The sequence below is a fragment of the Balaenoptera acutorostrata genome, chromosome 4 (genome assembly GCF_949987535.1).
Source record: "Balaenoptera acutorostrata chromosome 4, mBalAcu1.1, whole genome shotgun sequence".
NCBI classification, from domain to species: domain Eukaryota; kingdom Metazoa; phylum Chordata; class Mammalia; order Artiodactyla; family Balaenopteridae; genus Balaenoptera; species Balaenoptera acutorostrata.
Genome location: NC_080067.1, coordinates 151,779,970 through 151,803,485, shown reverse-complemented (window position 1 = coordinate 151,803,485; position 23,516 = coordinate 151,779,970). Strand labels below are relative to the sequence as shown.

The following is a 23,516-nucleotide window of genomic DNA, read 5'->3' as shown; positions in this document are numbered from 1 at the left end:
TGCCACAACCAGAGAGCCCACGTGCCACAACTAGAGAGAAGCCTGTGGGCTGCAACGAAGAGCCCACACGCCACAACGAAAGATCCCGCATGCTGCAACTAAGGCCCGACGCAGTCAAAATTAATCAATTAATTAATTTTTTAAAAAAGAATGCAAAATATAAAAAAGGCACGTGGGACTCAGAAAAGGTATTAATATAAATGTAATCAGAGTCCCAGGAGGATAAGAGAGAGAAATGGGGAAGAAGCACTATATCAAGAAATTATGGCTATAATTTTCCAAAAACTGATGAAAGATACCATTCCATTGATCTAAGAAGCCCTGTGGACCCCAAGCAGGAAACTTTCAAAGAATATAACAGCTAAATATGTACATCACAGTAAGACAGATGCAAGCCAAAGCCAAAAAGCCATCACAGGGAAAAAGACACATCCTCATCCAGAGAGCAGCAATAATCTGGCATCTCACTCCTCAAAGGATACCACGAAGTCTTCAGAGTGCTGACAGATGCCTGACCACCTTCACAAAGGAAGATGCGGGCAGTCCCACCGCCAGCAGGAGAGGTTACAGTGGGAAACGCGGGGTGGCAGGAAGGAACATTCCACAAAGGAAAGAAAAAACAGTACGACTCCTGACTTAAAAAGCAAGAGTAGTGAGTGGTGTCTTACGGGTGTAGCGGCTACAGACTTAAAACGCAAGACAAGGAGAGAAGGACCACAGGCTGGGGTCTTCAGGAAGCACGGAGGCGGAGCGAGCTACGAGAAGGGCTCCCGGGAAGCGGGGGACGGCGGGATGTGGGCGACGGCGAGATGCGGGGGACGGCGAGATGCGGGGGACGGCGGGATGCAGGCACGAGAAGGGCTCCCGGGAAGTGGCGGACGGCGGATGCGGGCGATGAGAAGGGCTCCCGGGAAGTGGGGGACGGCGGGATGCGGGCGACGCCGTCCGGCCGCAGTCCCCGCAGGCTCCCTCGCAAGGGAAGTCTGTGCTGAGCGCAACACAGGCCTCGTGTAACCCGCACCCGGAAGCTGAATTCCAGGGGGAGGCTGTCAGCAAAACACACTCATGAGTGCGCAGCGAGCGCCTTTCTTTAAGAGTTACAGAGCCATCTCTCTAACGAGCAGAGGTGCGAAGACCGCAAACAGCATACTGGCAACTAGAATCCAGGCATGTATTGAAAAGATATCTTGGCCAAGTAGGATTTATTCCAGGAATGCAAGGGCTGCTTAACATTTGAAAATTAATCAATGTAATTCATCAAATTCGTGGAGAAGGGCAGAGAAACTGTATGGTCATCCCGATGAAGCAGAAAAAGCCAATCCATGATGCGAAACTTTCAGCAAACCAGAAACAGAACTTCATTACAACAAAGAATTTCTACCATAAAACAAGCAAAAAAGCTACAGTAAACAGCGTACTTCAAGACCAATTGCTTTCCACCTGAGACACAGAAGGATTCACACCGCACCGGCGGTTCCAGCCTGTGCAGTGAGACAAGAACAGAAACCGAAGGTGTGAGAACTAGAAAGGCCATTGCTCACAGGGGCTCAACTTGTGCACAGGATGTCCAAAACTACTCGTTAATAGACCAAAAAGAATTAATATGTCACTTTAACAAGATCACTAGATACAAAGTCACAATTTAAAAGATCAATTGCATTTCTATTTACAAGCAACAATTGAGTAGAAAAAATTTAATCATTCCATTACAATAGGAATAAATCTAACGAAAGAAGCTCAAGACTCCCGGACTCAAAAGCATAAAACTTCACTGAGAGAAACTAAAGCAGGCCTTCAAAGGCGGGATATTCCAGGGTCATGAGCTGGAAGATCCCATAACTGCAACAACACCTATTTGCCTCAAGTTGGACTATGGGTTCAGTGCAGTGCCAATCAACACCCCAGCAGGATTTTTTTCTGGAAATGGACAAGCCGATTCTAAAGTTTACTTGGAGGGCTTCCCTGGTGGCGCAGTGGTTAAGAATCCGCCTGCCAACGCAGGGGACACAGGTTCGAGCCCTGGTCCGGGAAGATCCTACATGCCACGGAGCAACAAAGCCTGTGCGCCACAATTACTGAGTCTGCGTTCTAGAGCCTGTGAGCCACAACTACTGAGCCCACGTGCCACAACTACTGAAGCCCACGCACCTAGAGTCCGTGCTCCGCAACAAGAGAAGCGACCGCAATGAGAAGTCTGCGCATCGCAACAAAGAGTAGCCAAGTAGCCCCCGCTTGCCACAACTAGAGAAACCCCGCATGCAGCAACGAAGACCCAACGCAGCCAAAAATAAATAAATTAAATAAATAAATTTTTAAAAAAAAGTTTACTTGGAAATGTAAAGGGCCAAGAATAGTCAAGGAAATCTTGAGGAGCAATCACAGAGCTGGAGGACTGACATCCAACACAGACTCATAAAGCTCCAGTAACTCAGGAGGCACGGATGGTGAAGAGAACAGACCCACAAGTACAGTTTTCACCTGACGGATGACAAAGCCGTATCTGGGGGAAGGGCTGCTTCTCAACAAATGATAGTGGGTCAATTCCATTCAGAGGAGAGAAAATGAGTCCAAGTTCATACCACACACAAAACTAAACCGTAGATGGATCATAACGCTAAGTGTGAAAAGCAGAACGAAGTCTTCAGAAGAAGTCTCGGAGGAGGAGAATGCCTTTGTGACCTTAGGTCTGGCAAAGACTTCCTACACAGAACAGAAGGCACAAAAAAGGGGAAAAACAGATAAATTAGACTAATTAGGTTAAGGCTTCTTATCCATCTAAAGCCACAATTAAAAGTGTTAAAAGGCAGTGCAAAGGGTGGAAGAAGATATTTGCAAAACATGTACTGGACAAAAGGTGTATCTGAAACATAAAAAGCATTAGCAATCGAACAGAAAAATGACCCAAAGATCTGGGTACTTCATAGAAGGAGGCGTTCAAGCAGCCAGTACGCACATTAGAAGCACCCTCAGCACCGGGCACTGGACACCACGATGCTCCCGCCAGGCAGGCGAACGGGAACAGTCAGTATCCAGCGCTGGGACTCCTCCCCGGGGCTGGGGGCTGGAAATGGCTCGCCAGCTCGTCCTGAAGCTTGACGTGCGAGTCCTACGCCCACAGCAGCACGAACGCCTACACATCCACCTCAGACCCACAGAGAACATTCGCAACAGCCCGACACGCAGCAGCCCCGGAGCAGACACAACCCAGACGCCCACCTACCGCTGAGCTCAGACGTTGGCCGTGGCGCATTCTCACGATGAGATACCGTCCATCAACGAGAATGAACTGACCACACAGCACACAGCACAGAGGTGAACCTCAGACAGCGCTGAGCAAGACGCAGCCCAGAGCACCTCGGACTGGCTCACACCCAGCGGTCAGCAGGGCACTGGCCTCGGCTGTGGGGGACGCCGGCCTGGGGGCCAGAAGTGCCTCGGGGCCGAGTGCTCCGTGAAAACACATCCAGCCAAATGCACGCGATTCGTGTTACATAAGCACGTAGAATGGAACCAAAAGACGCCAAACACAAAACACACATACTGCTTGACGCCGTTTGTCCAAAGTTCAGAACGACACAAAACTAAACTCCACTGTTCAGAAATGCACACACAGATGTGAACTCCCGAAACCACCAGGCAGGGAGCGGTCCCCCGGTGGGGGAAGGGCAGTGGCCCGGGAGGGACCCCCGGGGGAGGCGAGGTTCTGTTTCCCTGCCAGTTGTGTCAGCTTGTCAGGAATCTGTTCTCTCATGTTCCTCAAGCTGCACGTCTGTGTTGTATGACATGTAACATTTCACAGCTAGCCAGCGCCCAGCTGCTTTCTGTCGACACTTGCCGTAGGTGAGGGTGTAGACGGCCTTCCCCGTGGTATCCAGGGCGGTCAGGCACGGGGCTTTGGGCTGCGTGGTGCCCCACTGCTGCAAGGCGGCCAGCAGCGACGGTGGCCAGGTGCTGCCCACGGCCAGCAGCTCCCCTTCCAGCACTGCCATCTGGCCGCCCTCAGGCTTCGGCTGACTTGGATCTGGTTGCTGCACTACAAGCAAAACCGCATGTGAAAAGCAGCATTTCACAGAAGCAGGCGCACACTGCCGCCAGGCATTCACATGTTACACTTTTCTTCTTTACAAATACCAGTTGCAAGAAGGCTACCATGATTTGTTTAGATTTCCCTATCGTTGTAACAGTCACAGACCAACTGAGCAAGGATGGAAAGAGAGCTAGTCATGGATCAAGATGAATCCTGGCTACTGTAACCCCAGGATTACAACGACCCCCAGGCTTTCATCCGGAAGGCACCTGAGAAGCAGGTGTCCCCACTTATAAAGGATGAGAGTAGAATCACCACTTCAGTTTAGGCGCTCAAACCACGTTGAAAGAAAAAAATAAAGTAAAATCTATTACGTTTCCAGTGGATATGTCATCAAGATTTGCCCAAATGTAAGAAAGACTTCCTAAAAAGCATTCATAGCATTGAACTCTGAATTTGAAAGTCGTGATCTGATTACACAGACGTGCCCTAACAGCCATGTCGAATCCCCAAGTGGGAGGAGACACCAGAGCTGGTCTGTGGGACTACCGCACAGCAGAGGTGCAAGGCCGGGGGCAGGGGGCGGCCGGGTGCCCCGAGGCCCCAGCCACACGTCACACGCTGCTATCTTGTACGGGGCTTCACTTCTCTTACTTTTCTACAGATTTATACTCCTTTCTGTTTCTTGGTAATTAAAAAAAATAAGTCTATATTCTTTTTCTCTAAATATGTATCATTCATATATGAGAGGCTAAAATCCTGAAAAAGAGCCCAAACTTTGCTAAAGATATAATACTTTAAAACCAAGGGGAAAATAAATAAATAAATAAAACCACGGGAAGACAAGTATTTCAGATTTAAAGTTTAAATAAAAATTTAAATCATGGAAGTAAAATGAAATCTTAGATGTATTCTTACCAAGTACTAACCACCGGACCAGAGGCACAGAGAGACGCTGTCTCTTACCTACGAGCTGCTGACACAGAGCCCGAGGTCGTGTGTGACGCTGAGGTCCCACCACACACGATGAGCACAGAGTCTGGGTGTGACCCACGCAGGAAGGACGTCTGCCTGCGTCCTCAGATGTGACGGCCGCCCTGTCCGCACAAACCAGGGGCCGGAGTTGGGACGCTCACCTTCCAACAGCTCCTCAAAATCATCCACGAAGAACTCCTTCAGGGGAGGGCGCTTTGGTTTCTTCAGGGTGTTAAGAAGCTGCTGGATCTTGGAGGACACTCTGCTGCTCACGGGGACACCTGCCACGGGAAGAGAGTGCTGAGGCTGGATGCGGAACCCAGGTCCAGACACCACCCGCGTGAGCGTGTCGGAACTTGGAAATCCAGCCAAGCGCTGGCCCCCTCAAATGGCCATTTTGGAATTTATTAGTTCATCTGACAAACGTTTACTGAATGCCTTCCAGGAACCAGAACTTGTTCTAAGCTAGCGGTTTTCAGAGTGGCCCAGGGACCCCTGGGGGTGCCCGAGACCCCTTCAGGGGTCATGTTATAGATGCCATTTGCTCCTTCCCTCTCCTCTCTCACACGCGCACAGTGGAGGTTTCCAGAGGCCACACGCCCAGCAGATGGAACCCACCCAGAAGCTGCTCTCTCGCCAGCTACGAGAGACCGGCAACCGCAGCAGACAAGCCTACCCTTCCCATGGCATCTCGTTGTATTCGAACTGCTTTCATAAAAATGTGCTACTTATGTTAAGAGATAATTAGTTTATTATTGTTATTTTTAAATGAGTTAATGAATATTTTTAAAAATCGTTCGTTTTAATTTCTAATATGGTAAATATACAGAGATATAACCCACATAAGCTAAAAGCTCTCTGGTGTCCTCCATAATTATCAAGGAACGCCGTTCCGGGAGATGTAAAGCCAGCCAAGACAGGTAAGAGTCTGCCCTCAAACTGGTCACCGTCTGCTGCACAAAAACCAGCAGAAATACACACATGTGCTGGTGGAACAGGGCACCAGCCTCGGTGACAAGCGCTCGGAGGAAAAGGCACGTGGGAACACAAGCAGGCGCGCTGGCAGAGGAGGCGAGCGCAAGGCCTGGAGCCCCAGCCACGCCCGTGCACCGCGAGGCAGCTGGCGCCTCCGTCCTCCAGGGCTGGGCCAGCGATCGAGAGCTGCACTCACTGGCCAGCAGTCTCCTCTGTCCTTGACAACACCAGCACTTTGAAAGAGTCCAGTTCTTTCCATCATTAAGTAGCACATACCTCATCCTGCATTTGCTTGAGCTTTTCTCAGGATTCGAGTCAGATGCTGCATTTCTGGCTGAAGCAGTACCTGAGTATCACGTCCAGACCCACGGGACACCCACCTACCCTCAGGGAGACACAGGATTCTGTCACCCGGGCAACGTGCCGTCCAGTGCTCCACTGTCGGTATTAGTTTTTGCTTGTGCCTCTAATAAGAGTGTGAGAGGAGACACTTCAGGACCTCACGAGTACCGTGATCTTCATACAGCTCTCTCCCTCCATTTAACAGCCACTGGTCATTCTGCCAGAGGCAAGGTTTACTGCAACGGTTGCCAAATTATTTTCCAGCTTGAGCAGTCCACTGACATTTACCCCTGACACCTGACTTCCTTCCTTCCTTCCTGGTTCTCCTGAGGGAAAGGTACTGAAGACCAAGACCTGGCGCCTCGGTGTGCCCACTGCTACCGCTCCGTGTCTTTCTTCTTCCAGCACACGGAGCTAAGAAAGTATGCTGTGCACGTGCACACGTATGTATCCATGGATACGCACACCCCCCTACACATACAATACACATGTGCACACGGGCCGCGTAACAGATACAGGTCTCTATCCTAGAGCCCCGAGTCCATGCCAGGGCCCCTCGTGCTGTGCTCCACGTCTGGGTGCCTTTCGTCTGCAGCGAGAACCCTGGCTCCCAACACCAACACCTTCGCTCAGTGCTATCACAGATACAGAATCAGTTCCAACTGTTGTACCCAAACCACTACAGGAACAAAGCTACGAACAAGAGTTCAGAATTGGTTTGCTGTGCTTCCTACACAGCCTCGTCCAGGACCGAGGGTGCTGTGTCCATCACTGACCTCTGTCAGCTCTCTCCCCTCACCCTCCTTACGGTGGCTACGCAGTTCTTAGAAATACAATCAGGTTTGTTTATTTACAATTCCTTTCAGTTTTAGGGTTTTTCCCTTCCTTCTATCCATTAAGTTTATGTTTTGAATGTGTAGAACGTACTTCTAAAAATCACAACTATATAAAAAGATAAACTCAAAGAAATGTCACTCCCTCCTAAAGTCCTTCTGCACACCCCACCCCATGCACCTGTGGGTTGAACCAGCCCACTGCTTTCTCGCTAATCCTTCCTGCATTTCCTTCTACAGAGATAGTAGGCTTATGCTTGCTTTATTTTCCTATTTCTCACACAAAAGGTGATGTACTATAAACGTTCCGTTACTCTTTGCCTTTTCACTTAATGTCTCCTGGAAAAGCACCTCATTCCAGGTCATAAAGGTCTTCTCGCTATTCCTGACAGCTGCACGGTCTGCCACAGTGTGAATGTACCAGGTTTATTCAACCAATTTGAGAGGCTTGGATAGTAGGTACTTCCCAATATTTTGGAGGTACAGACAGTGCTGCGATGAACGACCTCGTGTGCATGTGTTTCCTTATTTTTGGAGGTGTGCATTCAGGGTAAACTCCTACACTGGCGCTGCTGGGTCCAAATGGAAGTACAGACACAGATCTTACCAACTGCTCCTCCAGAGAGGCTGACCTGCTTTGCATTCCCACCAACAATGTGTATTTCTCCAATTGCGAAAAAGGCTGAACGAACATCATGTGTAAGAACTACTTTTACACCTCTGTTTGTGAACTGTCTGTATCTTCTGCTTATTTTCCTGTACTAGGAGTTGGCAAACTTTTTCTTAAAGGGCCAGAGAGTAAATACTCGGGGCCGTGGCACCGTCTCTGCCATCACGAAAGCAGCAGACGAGGTGGGAGGGGCAGGCGCGGCAGCAGCTGAAAGCACCCTGAATCAAGACGAACGGAAAAGCATCCCGATAAACACATGCTGGATTTAAAAAAAAGAAACTGGAAAAAGAAGAGCAAAGGAAAGCCAAAGTAAGTAGAAGGAAAGAAGTAATATATATGAGTAGAAATAAATGCAATAGGAAAAAAGATAAGCAATAGAGAAAAACAATTACACTAAAACTGGTTCTTTGAAAGAAAAACAAAATCCAGTGAACTCTCTAGCTAGAACGATTAAGATGAAGAGTGAGGAGACCCTAACTGCTGGTGTCAGGACCAGGCAGGACAGCACCGCAGGCCCCACACCCACCCACGACAACGAGGGAACCTGCGGAGCGGAGGCGAGACGGACAAACTCCTCCAAAGACACAAAACTGACGCGAGAACAGAAGAGGAAGGAACACTGCTCAGTTCATTTGAGGTGAGTATTATCTTGATACCAAAACCAGACAAAATTCCCAGACCAGTATTTATCTCAAACATAGACACAAATCCTTAACAAAATATTAGTAAATCAAATCCACGATATGTAAGAGAGGTAATGCACCATAACCAAGTGGGGTTTATCTTGAGAACATACCTTTGGCTTTATCTTCAAAAATCAGTCAATGAAATGTACTATATTAACAAACTATGAAAGAAAAACCATGTGATGAGTTTAATACATTTTAAAAATCATTTAACAAAAATCATGATAAAAATTTTCAGAAAACTAGGGGAAAAAAAGGAATGTCCCCAACCTGATGAAGAGCATCTATGAAAAACCCATGGCTAACACCACAATTAAAAATTGAAAAGTGGATGCTTTCCCCTAAAATGGGAAACGAGGCAAGTTGTGTCCACTCTTGACATTTCTAACTGATGTTACTAGAAGTCCTAGACACTGCAATAAAGCCAGGAAACTAACTGTTCCTACAGGCAAACAATTTGGAAAGAAAAGTAAAATGGTATTCATAGACAATATGATCATACATGTAGAAATCTTACAGAATCTACCAAAAAGACTATTGGAATTAATGTAAGGTCAACATACAAGAACCGACTATGTTTCTACAGATGAGCAATAAACTGGAAAAAAATTTAAATACCATTTGTACAATAAAAGCATCAAAAAATATAACGTATTTTGAGATAATTTTTTTTTAATGTACACATTTTTAAAATATTTATTTATTTGGTTGCACCCGGTCTTGGTTGTGGCAGGTGGGCTCCTTAGTTGCGGCAGGAAGGCTCCTTTGTTGCGGCTCGCGGGCTCCTTTAGTTGTGGCAGGGATCGAACCCGGGCTCCCTGCATTGGGAGCGCAGAGTCTTCACTGCTGCGCCACCAGGGAAGTCCCTATTCTGAGATAATTTTAACAAAATATGTGCAATACCTGTAGACTGAAAGCTACAAAACAGTGCTGAAAAAACTTTTTAAAGAGCTAAGTAAATGGAGAGATATACCGTATTTATCAATTGAAACATACGGTATTGTTAAGATGCCAATTCTCTCCGAATTGATCTAGAGAGTCAGTGAAGTACCACTCAAAACCCAGTAGGGGGCTTCCCTGGTGGTGCAGTGGTTGAGAATCCGTCTGCCAATGCAGGGGACACGGGTTCGAGCCCTGGTCTGGGAAGATCCCACATGCCGCGGAGCAACTAGGCCCGTGAGCCACAACCACTGAGCCTGCGCATCTGGAGCCTGTGCTCCGCAACAAGAGAGGCCACGATAGTGAGAGGCCCGCGCACCGCGATGAAGAGTGGCCCCCGCTTGCCGCAGCTAGAGGAAGCCCTCGCACAGAAACGAAGACCCAACACAGCCAAATAAATAAATAAATAAATAAATAAAAATTAAAAAAAAAAAAACCCAGTAGGAATTCTGGTAGAAGTTAACAAACTGATTTTAAACTATATATTAAGATACAAAGGAGCTGGAATAGCTAAGGCAATTTTTTAAATGAAAAGAAGAGCTGAAGACAAACTACAGTACACAATTTCAAGATTTATTATAAAACCACATATAAACCCCCCCCATATACAAATATAATCATGACAGTGTGGTATCGGTATAAGGACAGACAAAGCAGTGGAACAGCATATAGAGCCCAGAAATAGGCTTCTCTCATATGCGGTCCACCGATCTTCACTAAAGATGCCAAATAAACTGGATAGGGAAAGAAGGGTCTTTGTATTACATGATCCTAGAACAACTGGACATCCATATACAGAAAAGGGAACTTAGGTTCATACCTTGCACTGATATTAGACTTAACTCAAAATGAATCATACACCTAAACATAAAACATAAAACTATAAAATTATAGGAGAAAACCTTTATGACCTCGGGTTAGGAAAATATATCTCAGATATGACACAAAAATAGTATCCATGAAAGCAAAAAATGGTAAACTGGACTTCATCAAAACTAAAAACTTCTGCTCTCTGAAAGGCACTATTAAGAGAATGAAAACACAAGCCATAGACTGGGAGAAAGTACAATTTATAAACCTGATAAAGAACTTGTATCCAGATTATATAAAGAACTCTCAAAACTTAGTAAGATAACAAACAGCACAATTTAAAAAGTAAGCAAAAGATTGGAACAGACTTCTAAAAAGATATATAGATGGCAAATAAGCACATGAAAAGATGCTAAACATCATCAGTCATTAGGGAGATGCAAATTAAAACTATAATGAGATACCTCTACACACCTATTAGGACGGTTAAAATTTAAAAACCGACAATACCAATTCTCGGCAATGATGTGGAGGAACGGGGACTCTTATCACTAACGGTGGGGATGTAAAATGGTACAACCACTTGGGAAATCAGTTTGGCAATTTCTTAAAAAGCTAAAACATAAACCTGCTATATGATCCAGCTATCCTACTCCTAGGTATTGACCCAAAATAAATGAATGGATATACCCACACAAAGACTTGTAAAGGAATAGTCACAGCAGCAGCTTTACCTCTAATAGCCAAAAACTGGAAACACCCCAAACATCCGTCAGGAGGTAAAAAGATAAACTAGTGTGCATCTGTAGGATGAAATAGATCAAGAAAGGGAATGAACTGTTGATACATGCAAGAACATGGATGAATTTCGAAATAATTTTGCAGAGTGGCAGAGGCCAGACAAAAAAGAGTAAATGCTGGGTGATTCTATTTATATAAAATCCTAGAAAGTGCAAACTAATCTATAGTGTCAGGAAGTAAATCAGCGGTTGCCTGAGGGAAGCCAAAAAGGGCAGCAAGGAGCTATTACAAAGGCGCACAAGGAAGGAAGCCTCCAGGAGCGCTGGGTGTGCTGGCTGCAGTGGGGGTGTCACGGTGTACACGTCTCTTAAAGCTGATAAAATTACACACGTTAATATGTGCAGTAGATAATGTCATTTATACCTCAACCAAGTTCTTAAAATATTTTAAATAGGGACTTCCCTGGTGGTCCAGTGGTTAAGAATCCGTCTTGCAATGCAGGGAATGCCGGTTCGATCCCTGGTCGGGGAACTAAGATCCCACAGGCCACGGGGCAACTAAGCCCGCGAGACGCAACTACAGAGAAGCCCGCGCACCGCGCGCTGCAACGAAAGATCCCACGTGCCACAACTAAGTCCCCACGCAGCCAAAATATAAATAAATATTTTAAAAAAGAAAATTTAAATATAAAGAATAACAAATTAAAAATTTTAAAACCTATCTAACAAATGTAAAGCCTGCTTCATGTTGACTCAGTTTCTCCTCTTGCACCTGAACAAGGAGCTGAAAGACCTCAACAAAATCTGACCGACTGCTCAGGAGTATAAAACACTCCTGAGATACTCTGGATTTTTCTGCAACTCAAATTTGGCACATTGGAAGGAAAACTCCATGTGATTCTGATAAAAGATAACTGGAAACTGTTTCAAAAGGAAATAGTACAAATGAGGAGACGAGACTCATGCTGACATCTCGGGGCCTGCGCGTGGGACAGCCCGGCCACGGCTGCACTGAGCACAGGCTGCTGAGCAGGGAGACTGCAGGGGTTGCTGTCCCAGGCGGGGCTGCGCTCGTCCTACTGGGTCCACGAAAGGAAACTTCCCCAGCTTCTCATTTTCCCACAGTACCGTAGATCCAAACTCTGGGCGTCTGAATGTGAAGGCTTTCTCCTCCCTACTCCCCTCTTTCCCCATTTGACCAATTCCGAAGCTATTCCTGATTATTTCTCCGCAAGATATACACACGGGCAGTTTAAATGCACCAGGAAGATACCTGATGACTGGCTCAGGTTTGCTAAACCGAAGACACCAAGGTGAGGTGCAACACCTGTGCTCTACTGTCTCAAAAGCAGGAAGAGGGGCTGCTCACCACCTGCCGTCTCTAGGGCGCGCCCGCTGCCCCCCCGAGGGACTCCTGTCGCGGAAGCCAGCTGTGGACGCTCACAGGAGGCGTGCTGATGCTGTGCGAGGCCCGTGGTGACATCGGGAGGGGCAGAGTGCAGATCTGCTTTTGAAAAACAAACCCAGAATAAAGGTGCTGTTAATTCAGAAGAGCACTAACCTTAAGCTGCTGTTTAAACCCCATTCAGCTGAAGCTTCACTAGCTGAGCTCTAAGCAAGGCACGGGGCATTCTGACTCATTTTGTTTTTCTGGTTGACCAAGGCACATCGGATCCTGTGAACTCTGAACTCCAGACATGGCCCGACAGCACTGTGTGCATGTGGCCGTCCAGTTCTGAGAGGCAACTAGACCAGAACCACCAACTACGGCACAGAGACGGTGCAGGGAACTCGCCTTTCCCAACGGCCTAATGAGGTTTTACTTAGAAATCTCCCTCAATGAAGCAGAAACACATTTTAAATCAATTGTTGTTGGAACATTTTTCATTGTGTTATGAGAAAAATTGCCAGGCTTCTATAAACTACCCCCACGCCCCCAAAAGGCAAGTTGGCTGTCATGCAGACACAAACCTTCACAGTCTTCACAGAATAAACCTACACAGATTAAAAACTATCCCTACTGCCAGTTCAAAAGTCCCACTATTAAGAGGCTGCAATCAGCTTCTTAAGGCAGAATGTATTAATGTCACATTTAAAGACAAACCATGTCAGATACAGAAAATGTTTAAAGTCACTCCTTCCACTGTCTGAATGTCGACTCTGGGTTTCATTTTCACTGTAGGGCATTTTTATCTGTTCGGATACTGGTTGGCTGAGAGCTGCTATAGCATCTCTGCTACAACCAAGCCTTCCACCAGGGAAGTACCGAGTCTGGACCTAGCGTGACGCTCGTCCACTCTTGAGAATCGATACTGATCTGTAATCTCTTTAGTCTTCAAATGAATGCTCCCACCATCATAGATGGCACTTTGATACTTAAAATTTTTTTAATGCCAATCATTTATCTATCATTTCATAACCTAGGCAGTATGCAATCTAAGAATTTTAAAAAATATGTAGAAAGATGAAATTATGTGGAAGAAAAACACAAACTCACTCTTAACATAGCAGAAAACACCACTTAGAAAAACCTAACTTTTTGACAAGAGTTTTCACAACCCTTGAAAAAGCTTGATATTAATGAAATTAGCATTTTAAAGTATGCTTATCATAAAGTTCTTCAGTTTAAAAAGAAATTTCCCCGCCCTTCCGAATCTAGCAAAAAAAACCCAGTGATTTTAACAGTTATTAATGAAAAAAGGTACAAATGGTAATCTCAACTACCAAGTAGTTTCTTAAATAGCTGCATAAAAATAAGCAAACTACACTCAAAATAAAAATGAACTACTAGGACTTACTGGTGGTGCAGTGGTTAAGAATCCACCTGCCAGTGCAGGGGACACGGGTTCGAGCCCTGGTCCGGGAAGATCCCACATGCCGCGGAGCAACTAAGCCCGTGCGCCACAACTACTGAGCCTGTGCTCTAGAGCCCACGAGCCACAACTACTGAGCCCGCATGCCACAACTACTGAAGTCCACGTGCCTAGAGCCCATGCTCCGCAACAAGAGAAGCCACCGCAATGAGAAGCCCGCGCACCACAATGAAGAGTAGCCCCCGCTCGCCGCAAGTAGAGAAAGCCCACGTGCAGCAATGACGACCCAACGCAGCCAAAAATAAATAAATTAATTTACAACAAAACAAAACTGAACTACTGTAGTTAAATGTACTGCTTTTAAACATAGGTATTTAATTCGTGTCCAAATGTTTTATGTATATGATTTTCCTAACCCAAAACTGAAAATGACATATATTTTTAATTACCTTTACCTAACATTTTCTGCCTCCAATTTTTTATAGTCATCTTCTTTCTATACTTCTTTCCTTAGCCCAAATTGAAGAATTCTCTAGTGTCAGAAACTAAAACAAAGGATGGTTTTTATAACACGGAGAGGGAAATGGAGTATTTTTCAGATTTAAAAATTCAGGTCAAACAGGTAGCATATGCAGGTTACAAACAACAGTGAGGTATTAAGCAGAGCCTGAGTTAAGATGTTTAGAATCTACTAGAACTAATCACACGACGTGCACGTGAGGCCAGGCAAGCAGGATGCGAGAAGAGCAGTGTCAGCCACACCTGCACAATCAGGAGTCCTCCACCCACAGAGGTGACAAACCCGCCTTGGAAGTCTTTACAGCCAGGGCCTTTCGGGGATGGAGACGCCCACTCAAACACATCTTACGTTCAAAACACCCCACAACCCTGGGGAGTCGAGGGCTGTCTGCTTAAACATTTTGAACTGTGGTCAGTTTTTCATGCTAAATATGCTTCTATTTCTAACCCACCAGGAAGCCGTGTTTACGACAGCTCGGCAACGGCTAATACACGCAAACTCTGCCCTATTCCCCTCACCGTCGAACGCAGAAGAGAGCTTCGGGAAGCTGAACTAAGCCAAGAGAACATTCAAACGCTACCGTTTTCCTCACACTGGAGGTACCTGTGTATTTCCAAAATGTGAAATCGCCGTGACAAACAGGAAAATATATCCATCTCAAGCTGTTTTCAAGCTCTCCACTGTAAACCCCCGTTGAGGACAGGTGGGCTATAACCACCAGCCATTTTAGGACCCCCAGGAAAGCTACCAAAACAATCCTGGCAGGCTGTTTCCAAAGGAGCCTTTTCTCGTAAAGCAAACTCCCCAGGACAGTCCTGACAGCCCGACCCCGGCGGTCTTAGAGGCTCCTCCACATGCCGGAAGCAGGTCAAGGCGTCGTGAGTTCTCACCCAAGACTCACGGCATGAGCTCCACAGAAACGTGCAGACGTCTGCAGTGACACAGCCAATAACAAACAAAGAGCGTCCCTGATGGGCCCACAGAGGCCAGAGATGGAAGACGTCGGTCACTTACAATGCCCAGTCCAGCCAAAGGACCGAGATCTTACATGAAAGCAGCTCAGCACCTGAGACCCGGGCCTGCCTGGGGGAGTTAACCCACTGGGAGCCCACCCAAAACACTGGCCAGTCATGGGCACACCTCTGATGCACCATGTTGGTTTTAGCAGAACAGCAGCTAACAGCAAAGAAAATGAACAGGAATCAGAAAACTGTGGGCCAGCCCTGGCTCCAGCACAGCCAGCTGTGTGGTCTCAGGCAGGCTGCAATCACGCGACTTAGCTCTTCCCTCCACAGCTGGAAGGAGAGGGTGTTCGGATGACCCCAGCAATACTGATGCACCATCTGAGAAGTACCCTTTTTTAAGGTGCTCGCTCAAGAACGCACGTGGCCTTTGCATGCCAGCTGCGTTACTGGTTTGGCTTTTAAAAAAATGACTTTAAATGGTGAAAAGGTTGCAATGTTTTCCTTTCCAAGATTAATGTTATTTATTTATTTATTTATTTATTTGTTTATTTTTGGCTGCGTTGGGTCTTCATTGCTGTGCGCGGGCTTTCTCTAACTGCGTTGAGCAGGGGCTACTCCTCACTGCGGTGCGCGGGCTTCTCATTGTGGTGGTTTCTCTTGTTGTGGAGCACGGGCTCTAGGTGCACGGGCTTTAGTAGTTGTGGCACGTGCGCTCAGTAGTTGTGGCGCATGGGCTTCAGTAGCTGTGGCGCATGGGCTCAGTTGTGGCTTGCGGGTTCTAGAGCGCAGGCTCAGTAGTTGTGGCTCGTGGGTTCTAGAGCGCAGGCTCAGTAGTTGTGGCTCATGGGTTCTAGAGCGCAGGCTCAGTAGTTGTGGTGCATGGGCTTAGCTGCTCTGCGGCATGTGGGATCTTCCTGTACCAGGGCTCGAACCCATGTCCCCTGCACTGGCAGGTGGATTCTTAACCACTGCGCCACCAGGGAAGCCACTAAGGTTAACGAAATTTAAAGGGCTGGGTGACTTGGAAAAGGTCTAGGCACCCGTATGACTGAACTCTGACTGACATCTCTTTTCAGGTTGAGGGCTGTCTAACCCTGGTATGTGGAGGAAGAAAGGCCTGACGGTGGCTGCAGCCCCAGCCCCGCCTTGGGACGCCCAGTGCAGGGACAACCGAGGGCTCCAGCTGGACACACAAGGAAGGAGCAAAGGCGGGGACCACGTGCAGGCGGCAGGCCCCCTGATCGTCAGGGACCGCCCACCTGTGCCGGCACCCCCCCCCCCGAGCGGAAACGCCAGGCACTCATCGGGGACCCCGGGGGAGGCCCACACGCCACAGGGTCTGGGGCTGCCAAACCACAGAAGCATCAGGAACCACTTCTGTCACCAAAAGGACATTTTCCGTAGGAAAAGGAGAAGGTGGGTCTGGGTGGGCGCGGGGGCTCCCCTGCCTGGAGGGGTCCCTGCGGCTGCACTGACCTACGCGGGCGAGGGCCGCGGGGCCTGCGGGCGCGGCGGCGGCGCTGGGCGCGGCGGCAGGCTGCCCTCCCGGGTGAGATGAGGTGGAGGAGGCGGAGGAGGAGGTGGACGAGCCCTGAGTGACCTGCTCGAGCCAGGGCTCGACGCTGGGATGGCTCTGGAGCGGAGCGGAGGCGAGTCGCCCGGGTCGCCGTAAAGAGCCCTCATCTTCTGAGGCGGACGATGTGTCTGTGGTCAGAATAATGAGGACAGGCATGAGGGGGGGCGTCCTCCAGGGCGGAGTCCCCACCGGCCCCAGCCGGCCCGTGCCCTGGGCCCCTGCACAGCCGCGCCCGCACGTCCAGAAGGGCCTGTGTCTGACCGACCGTGAACCCCGCGGGGCAACTCGGGAACTGGCTTCACCCCGGGCTCCCCCGGAGGGCTCAGTCTCGGGGCACCACACCCGGAGCGCAGCCAGCCCCAAGCCTGACGGCTTCAGCGTGTGCTGTGGGGCCCCGGAAGTCCACCCCAAGGGCACCTGCGTCCCCTCAGCGGACGTGACTAAGCTCTGAAAAGAGCCCCTGTCTGAGACCACCGCCTCGGGCAAGGAAACTGATGTGAGTTCTGGTTTCCTCCAGTCAGCACGACTGCATTTTATCATGGGTTTCACAGTTATCAGTACGTTCTTTAACGTAGTATCTATGGTTATTTTCAGTAGAAACAAGAATTTGACGGCCATTTCTAAGACTTTTTTCAACAACATAAACTTCTTCTTTAAGTGAGGAAGCATCACCAAAACACTACGCTTATCTTGCAGACCTGGTGTGTTTGTTTGGTTTTTTACCATGTCTTCAAACCAAACACGCGCGTCGCCAATTTCATGACTTAAATAACCAGACAGGCGGCAGCAGCCTCGCGCTCTCAAGCACCTGGACAGGGTTTTCGAAGAAACTTAAGACATACTATCCTGAAGAGAGACTCCACGTAAAAGCTTTCATTTCTAATGGTCACGACAACAAAACCACAATAGCAGAATAAATTAAAAAACCCTCCAAATAGCCTTATTCTTTCCCATTTAAGGCCTGGTAACAACTTAACAAGTAACAGCTAATGAGATGAGAATAATTTTAGAATTCTGAATTCAGGGAACTCTGTCATCCCACGAAGCACGTTCTCCAGGTTCCTCTCTTTACTAAAAGACACAAACTGCATCTTAGTGAAAACATTAAAATCTACACAGATGTCCTGTAGGAAGCAAGCCTACACCCACCCACCCACACACACACACTCTTCACTACGGTCGGAGGCTGTGCCGCCCCAACGGGAAACCCCTCCCAGGCCACCGTGACCCTGCCCAGTACCTGGGGGTGTGTAGGCCTCCACGGACGTGTGTGTGAGGACGGAGCGCCTCTTGGAAGGCATGGGCATCTTCCTCTCTTTGTATTTGGCCAAAGCTGCCTGCACAGCCTCGGTGTGAACATCTGCACGGAAAGAACAGCAACAAAAACATGTGTTACTAGATTCCTTATGAAGTAACAAAACGATGGTCCACGTTTTTATTTGTTTTCACTGAGTGTAAAAGGAACACAAACTCGGCCTACACGTGGGTCCCACACATTGGTCCTAGATTTCCATAAATATTTCTCGGCTTGTAGATTTGACTTTGGAAATATTTTCAGATTTAAATCAAAAAGAAGAAATCCCCAAAACTGAAAATAAAATGAAACACGAACCTAATGTGCTCTGACTGTGGCACAAACCACTCCAAGTGGCGCTAAAGCCCTCTGGTCAGACCGTCAAGCTGCTGCCCCAGACAAGTCCCAGGACGGCAGAACCACACAGCGAACGCAGGCTCTCCTGCAGTCTTGCTGCTGGTGGTCATGGGGCCCCGCCACACTGCCACACTTGTGGTCAAGTGTGAGAGAGCGAGCAAAGAGGGGCCTGATGGCCTCACTCCATCGCCCCTCCCTGGAAACCAAGACACTCGTAAGGGAAAGAAGAGACACAAACAGAGACCAAAGAAGTGAGGGAAAACCCTGCAGTCCTGAATCTGAGTGGAAATTATCAGCGTGAACACACGTGGCATTTTAGCTTTAAATAGTATGTCTTACCTCTGTCCCTAAGAATGTCTAGGAATGATGACAAGCCCGATAGCAACAAGCATCCCTACCACCCAGCCTGTGGTCTTAAAGCACCATCCTCACTGCAAGCACCCTGAGACACGGTGGATTCTAGGGTGGGGGCAGGGAGCACACGGGAGCCTGGAGCATTGCATCCTAACAGCCAACAAGTACATGGCCCAGTGACCCAAATGCCAGAGCCGATGTGGAGACGCTCCCAAAGGCTCATAAAGATGGGGCAGTTGGAACATCACCAAGGGTAAATGCTAGAAGGACTGAATATCAACTACAATGCTGAAAAACAAGATAAAAGAAAAGAAAGGAAAGAAGAGAGGAAGCAAAAGTAATTGGCTGCCTTTGGAGGATGCTGGTGACCTAACCCATTATTTTAAAAAGGAGTAAACAGATGGAAAGAATTGAGCGTTTCTCCAGGCTCTCCTGTGCCTTGTGGCGAGCGAGCACAAGTTTCTCTCCATAGAAGCAGTCCACCCATTTTGCCACCCTAATGAACAAACGGGTCTGCCAGCATCCCAAGGAGGAGAGTGACTCAGGCCTGCAGGGCCTCTTGGTGAGAGAACACAGAACCCTAAGTGGCCTGCTGGAGCCATGGAGCCATCGGACCACAGCCCAGGTCCCAAGACCGGGTTATCGAAGGTGGAAACACACATCAGCCACCTGAGATATGTGCACCACATTCGGATCCTGGGTCCAAATAAACTGGTTTTTTTTCCAAACCACAGGAACATTTGGGTATTTGACACTAAGGAATTATTGTTAATTATTCTGTGACAACGGCATTATCTTTTAGAGATACATGCGTTCTTTTCAGATACAGAAGCCAAGAATATTATGACCTCTAAATGAAATAACATGATCTCTGAGATGTGCTTCACAATCACATGGGAAGGGAGGAAGCAGGGGGTTGACGAAGAAGCCAAGACTGAGCCTGAGCATGGCAGGAACTGCGGGGGCTGGACGAGTCTGGGGCTCATCACACCGCCAAGTCCACTTTCGTACGTGTTCAAATTTTCCCAACAAAATGTTTTTAAAGCATTTAGAAACCTTATAGTAAAATGGCTCATAGGGTACTATCAGGAAAGATGAAAAATTCACACCTAGGCGTATTAAAATAAAATTTACAAATATCAAAGACAGCCAGTCAATCCTAAAAGCTTCCAGAGAGAGAGAGCAAATCATCTTGAAGGATCAGGAAACAGACTGACTTTACTCAATAGTAACCACCAGGTGCAAGAAGGCAACACAGCTGAAGAAACGAGTGTTGAACCTAGAATTTTATATCCAGCCAAAGTATCATTTAAACTTGAGGGTCTAATAAAAATACTCCCAGACATACAACCGAAAACACTCATGAAAGACAGTACTCAGGAGAGAGACAAACCTAGAAGCCCCTGCAAGAGACCTGGCTGTGACTGTGAGCACACACCTTAAACATTACTGCCGCCTTAGAAACAAACAAAAACCTAAGTACAGATAAGACAACCACCAACTAAAAATCTAGACAATGTCAACATTACAGAGTATAAAGCAACAGATCCAAGAAGCTCAACAAACCCCAAGCACAAAAAAACAAAGAAAACTACACCAAGGTACCTCATAATCAAGTCACTCAAAACTAGTGACAAAGAGAAAAATCTTAAAGGTACCAGAAGGAAAAAAGGCACAGTATATACAAGGGAACAACAGTAAGGAATAAACTTGGAGGCATAACACTACTGATGTGAACAATGATTGTTAAGTTACAATCATTAAGAGAGCTGGCTCTGCCATACCAACAGACGAATACATCAACAGAATAGGACAGAGTCCAGAAAGAGAGTCACACATGGGCGCGACCGCTTTTAGACAAAGGAGCAAGGGCATCGGGGACAACGGGATTACCACATGCAACAAAGTAAGCTGTGCGCCATACCTTGAATCACACTAAAATTAACTAAAATCTACATCATAGACCTAAAGGTAAAACCTAAAACTAGGGCTTCCCTGGTGGCGCAGTGGTTGAGAGTCCGCCTGCCAATGCAGGGGGCACGGGTTCGAGCCCTGGTCTGGGAAGATCCCACATGCCGCGGAGCAACTAGGCCCGTGAGCCACAACCACTGAGCCTGCGCTCTAGAGCCCATGTTCCGCAACAAGAGAGGCCGCGATAGTGAGAGGTCCCCGCACCGTGATGAAGAGTGGCCCCCACTTGCCGCAACTAGAGAAAGCCCTCGCACAGAAACGAAGACCCAACACAGCCATAAATAAAATAAATAAATAAATAAATAATTTTTAAAAAAAGAGAGAGAAATGCCTTACCTCCACTGAAATAGTTTAAAAAAAAAAAAAAACACCTAAAACTATAAAACTTTTAGAAGAAAACCCAGGTAAGAATCTTTGTGACCTTGGGTTTGGCAAAGATTTCTTAGGCGCGAGAACAAAAGCACTATTCATGAAAAGGAACTGATAAGCTGGACTTCATTAAAATTAAAAACTTCTGCTACAAAAGCCACTGTAAGAGAGTTCAAAGAGAAGACAAAGCCTTGGGGAAAATATGAGCAAAGCACATTAATGATAAAGGTCTTGTTTTCAGAAAGTAAAGAATGAGAACCAGATACAGTTCACAAGGGCAGAAAGCAGGTCATCAATGTCAGTTACACGGAAATGGCGGGGGGGGGGGGGACAGGGAGCAGGGAGATGAGGACAGGCAGGGACAGGAAAGGGACCTCTGGTGATCCTACAATAGTAAAGCGGTCCCTGATGAACAAATCCACCAATACCAACCCCAAAGATCTAGGTAGGAAAATGGACACAAACATTTACAGCAATTATTCTAATGGGGAAAGGAAGATTTAGCTTTCTCCTGAGATGTCTATAAGCATCCCCTAAGAAGAGAACACTTACACTCCAGGCTACATTAAAACATACTGTCTTATGTGGAAGTTTTATTTTTTTCTTGAAAAATATGATGTGGTAAGTTATGGTTCAAGTGAAAATAATTTCCGAATGGGAGGGGAGTTTGGGGGAGAATGGATACACGTATGTATATGTACAGCTGAGTCGCTTTGCTGTGCACCTGAAACTATCACAACATCGTTAATCGGCTATACGCCAATATAAAATAAAAAGTTAAAAAAAAAAGAAAGAAAGAAAACAATTTCCTCAGTGGAGACGCAGTGTCCGAGCAGAGGCCTGCAGGCCTCTGGTCCCTACCTGACCTGAAGCGCTCGTCCCGGGCGTGGCTGGGCCTCGGCTTCTGCTGTCTGGGCGCGGGGGCCGTGGCTGGTGAGGGCCCGGGGATCCTAGTCTCTGCTTGTAGGGATGGATCTACTCCTGAAACACAGTTTTACAGGAGCACCTGGTGTGAACAATTTGCTTTTCCAGTCATGGAAAAACCCACGTAAAACAGCCCCCGCTTCCCGTCCGCTGCTGCACAGCACCCGCTGCGCGACCACGCACGCTGTGGCGGCCCCAACGCCAGAAGACCCTGAACTTGGAGATCAGGGTGGAGACGTCAAGGTCCACTTCCAGCCCCGCGGCCTCACCGCCCACCGGCACCCAGCCGTCCTGGGCCCTGAGCTGGGCACGCGTGCAGGCGCGGGGCCAGCTCTCTTGGGACGGCTCTCCCTCCCCCAGTGTCCCTGGCGTCAGCAAGCCCAGTGGGAAACAGCCCACAAAGCCATCACCGGGGGTGTCACCAGACGCCCTCAGACACAGGGACGAAGACGGGTGCCGACCAACCCCGACGGGCGGCCGGCCGGCTCTCCACGCCCTGTCGCAGCCCCCCGGGCTCTCACGCCCACAGCCCCGACACCCGGGCCCTCGGACGCCACGTGCCGCAGAAAGGCGTGGCGCACAAGCATGCAGCCAGTGCGGCCCGAGCCCTGGCTTGCTGGCATCTGAGAAGAACACAAAGCGAAGCCTTCAGCTGGACTTCATCACAATAATCTGTTCCGTGTTTTAGCCTTTGTTTCAAGACATCTCAGAAAAATCGCCTCCAGGGCCCCCAGCCCTTATCACTGCCCGAAAAGCAGTAGCCTATCCCCACTTGGGCCCGGGTGGGTCCTGACCTCCAACGCTGCTCATGAAAGGCCACCCGGTCCCCAACTCTCTTTGACGACACACAGAGAGGACAGAGGGGACGGGGGCCACGGGGGCTCCACGCTCGGCTGCCCAAGCCTCCCGGCACTGACGCCACCCCTGTGACTGCGGAGCCCCCAGGACACCAGCTCTGGCTCCGCAGACAGGGAGGAGCTGCCCTCCGAGCCTGGCCAACCCGCAGGTTTGGGCGCAAAACGCTGCTCTTGCTGTTGTTTTACCTACGGGGTTTGGGGTGTTAGTTACGCAGCACGAGAGGACAGCGAGAGCCCCTGGAAATCCATGTTCAGCTCTTCAAAGTGTGAACATATACACACATACACATATGCGACATACAGCAATACTGGTCAGCACTGCTTCTGGCTTTTTGTTTCTTGTGACTGGATAAAATTTCTTTAGAGTCCGTAACAGAGAACACAGACTCTTACGTGTTACAGACTATAATCAGGCATGCTGCTAAGTGACATATATGCATATGGACATCCTTACACTTTTATTCCAAAATACAGTGCTTTTATTGAGATCGATTCATTTATTCAACGAAGATATAAAGC

General features: G+C 47.9%; 1 protein-coding gene across 12 annotated transcripts in view; it reads right to left on the bottom strand.

The window, feature by feature from the left end:
• The window catches only part of DIP2A (disco interacting protein 2 homolog A), a 91,760-nt gene that overhangs the window by 48,120 nt on the left and 20,124 nt on the right, over nucleotides 1-23,516 (bottom strand). For 8 of the 12 annotated variants that reach the window (XR_009008080.1, XR_009008081.1, XR_009008082.1 and 5 more), the window contains 6 exons: nucleotides 22,078-22,197; nucleotides 18,112-18,231; nucleotides 16,772-16,999; nucleotides 12,367-12,501; nucleotides 5,164-5,283; nucleotides 3,836-4,033 (listed from right to left, as the gene is read on the bottom strand). Coding sequence is in view for 9 of the 12 variants with exons in the window: in XM_057544881.1 (XP_057400864.1) it covers nucleotides 3,836-4,033; nucleotides 5,164-5,283; nucleotides 12,367-12,501; nucleotides 16,772-16,999; nucleotides 18,112-18,231; nucleotides 22,078-22,197 (921 nt within the window). In the remaining 3 variants the exon portion in view is untranslated. Of the gene's footprint in view, nucleotides 1-3,835; nucleotides 4,034-5,163; nucleotides 5,284-12,366; nucleotides 12,502-16,771; nucleotides 17,000-18,111; nucleotides 18,232-22,077; nucleotides 22,198-23,516 lie in introns of those variants that run through there. The other 4 variants (XM_057544885.1, XM_057544884.1, XM_057544883.1 and 1 more) reach the window with 4 other exon arrangements.